Genomic DNA, 2,592 nt, shown 5'->3' with positions numbered 1-2,592 from the left:
CCCGGCAGCCCGGGCGGGGCAGCAGGGCGCGTGCCAGGCCCCGTCACCCGCAGGACTCCAAGAAGCCACAGCTCCAACTGCCACCCCGGATCCGCAGGACTCCCACACTGACCTTCTTCAGGGTGAGGCTCCTGACCTGGCGGGCGGCTCGGGCTCTTCCCCGGGGCACCCAGCTCCCCGCCTCTCTGCGCCGGGGTGGCGCCCGGGGGCGGGGAGGAGCAAGGACCCCAGGACCACCCCCGGTGGCCTCGGCCGCCATAGCCAGGCCCCCGCCCCCCACCCACAGCCTAACGCTGCCCCGGTCAAGCTGAACACCGCTGCCATCCTGCGGGAAGGGGCCCTGTACCAGCAGCAGGTGGAGAGAGAGCTGCAGAGGTGGGCGCGGGGGCCGGCCGGGCCCTGTGGCCGGGAGGTGGCGCTGCGGGGCGGTGGCTGCCGGCTCAGGACCGAACCAGCTCAGCAGAGCGCTGCCCACTCACCGCCAGGCTGCAGACCCCGGGGGCTGGGCGGTGGGTGCAGGGGGAGCTGGCCAGGCAGAGGAGAGGACAGACAGAGGGACGCCTGGGCAGCCAGGTGGGTGGAGGGGTGGTGGGTGGACAGAGGGGTGGGCGGGGCCACGGCGGACCACCCGATGGACAGAGGACTGGTGGGTAGGGAGTGGAGTGCACGAAAGGAGGCTGGGAAGGTTGGCCGAAGGGTGGGCGCACGGGGGCAGGTGCGCTGCGGGGCGGGGGCTGTCGGCCGAAGAGCAGCCCAGGCCCGTGAGGCCGCTGCCCAGGGCCCCGGCGCTGGACCGCGCACGCCTGGCCTCTTGCCAGGGTCGACAAGCTGGTGGACGGGGCCGGGGACTTCTCCGAGTTCCTCCTGTGGCAGAAGAGGATGCAGGCCAAGGGCCGGGAGGAGCAGCTGGCGGCCAGCGAGTGCCGGCGGCTGCAGGGCCAGCTCAGCCACGAGGAGGCCGCGCTGGCCCGGCAGCGCCTGGTGCTGGAGAACAGGCGGAAGGCGGACAGGAAGAAGGAGGAGGTGGGCGGCGCGGCCGGGCGTGTCCCCGGGGGGCCCGGACTCCAGGGCCCCGCCCAGGCACAGCGAAGGATGAGCGGGTCTCGGGGAGCGGGCCTGCGCCCCGTTTGACGGGCCTGGTGATCTGGGCGGGCTTCCTCCCCCTCGGTGCCCCTCCCGGACCATGTGCCGTCAGAGCGGTCCGAAACGCTGTCGGCAGAGAGGTGCGGCAGGAGCTGGGGTGCAGGCTGGAGGTGCCTGCCGGGGGTGAGCTGCTTCCCCAGAGACAGAGTGGGGGGCAGTCCACGGGCGGCGGCCAGCAGCTGACGCTGTTGGAGGGCTCCCACCCCGTGGCCCCTTCCAGCCCGCCCCTCCTGGCCCTCTGCAAGGCCGACAGCACCCCTGTGCAGGGGGCGCCAGCGGGGCCCCTCAGGGGCGGTGGGGTTGGTGGCAGCCGGCCCCGGAGCCCGGCCCTGCTGGCAGAGGCTTGGCCAGCGCCGCCCCCCACCCGGGGCCGCCTGGAGGTGGCGGCTGGGGCCTCCTGCCTGCCTGCCTGGGGTCTCCGGCGCCCCTGCGGCGCCCCCTCTCCCGCTCCCTGCCTCCTCGGGGCGCAGAGCTCTGCTTTGGGGCGGCAGGACGCTCAGGCCCGCTGGGCTCTCTGGCAGCCGCAGGGGGCCCGCCGGTGTCGGGGAGCGCGCAGGTGGGGCGTCTCCGCCCGACGCCCCGGCAGGGAAGGGCCTGATTCCCGGGCAGTGGGGCCACTCTGCCCGCGGCAAGGGACCCGATGGCTCTCTTGGCTTGATTCCATCCGCTGGGAAAGCTGGGTGTCACCGGGCTCCCTGCAGAGGCGCCCTGGGAGGCACACCACCGCCCCCCAGTGGCGGGTCTCCCCCCCAACACCCGCTTGTCGGCCCGAGTCCCCCCAGGCAGGTGCAGGGGCTTTCCTGTGAGGAGGCCGTGGGTGGGCTCCCTGAGTCTGGGGAGCAGCTCCCTGAGTCGGGGAGCAGCTCGCTGAGTCGGGGAGCAGCTCGCTGAGTCGGGGAGCAGCTCGCTGAGTCGGGGAGCAGCCTGTCAGGGCTGACCTTTGCGGGAGGGGGCTGGGCCCGGGACGGGCAGGGCAGCAGCCGGCTGGGGGCAGCGGCCCAGCATCAGAGAGGGGTGTGGTGCCGCTGCCCCACGCCCGGCCAAACCCGCTGGCCGCCAGCTCTTCTGCTGCACCCGCGTGCGGCACCCCCAGCCCTGCCTGGCACTGTGCCCCCAGGCCCCCAGCCCCCCAGCCCCCCAGGCTGAGCGGCACCACCAGCCTCGTTCCGGCGTAGACACGGAGCCGGCGGCGCACGTTGGCCCCGACCACAGCTGGGGGTGGGCCGGCAGGACTGCGGGCCCAGGGCCTGCGGCCTGCCCTGTCCAGCTGCAGCGACGCACAGCCGCCCCTCCGCCAGGATGGCCCCGGCGGCGGGCCTCAGCGACCCTGAGAGCCCTGCGCCCCCCACACGCCTCCCCAGGACACCGGGGCTTCATCCTCGCCTCTGGGCCACCAGGCCGCAGGGAGGCAGGGCGCGGGCGTCCCTCTGGCCGGCCACTGCGGGCCAG

The 2,592-nt window shown here is 75.0% G+C and overlaps 1 protein-coding gene across 1 annotated transcript in view; it reads left to right on the top strand.

Moving 5' to 3' along the window:
- Nucleotides 1–2,592, top strand: part of CFAP99 (cilia and flagella associated protein 99) — a 20,708-nt gene that overhangs the window by 11,789 nt on the left and 6,327 nt on the right. The window contains exons 6-8 of the mRNA XM_012724066.1: nucleotides 9–122; nucleotides 287–375; nucleotides 819–1,080. Coding sequence (XP_012579520.1) covers nucleotides 9–122; nucleotides 287–375; nucleotides 819–1,080 — 465 coding nt within the window. The remainder of the gene's footprint in view (nucleotides 1–8; nucleotides 123–286; nucleotides 376–818; nucleotides 1,081–2,592) is intronic.

The sequence above is a fragment of the Condylura cristata genome, unplaced genomic scaffold, assembly GCF_000260355.1.
Source record: "Condylura cristata isolate star-nosed mole 26May11 unplaced genomic scaffold, ConCri1.0 scaffold00012, whole genome shotgun sequence".
NCBI classification, from domain to species: domain Eukaryota; kingdom Metazoa; phylum Chordata; class Mammalia; order Eulipotyphla; family Talpidae; genus Condylura; species Condylura cristata.
The sequence above is the reverse complement of the archived record's forward strand: the minus strand, read 5'-3'. Positions and strand labels throughout refer to the sequence as shown.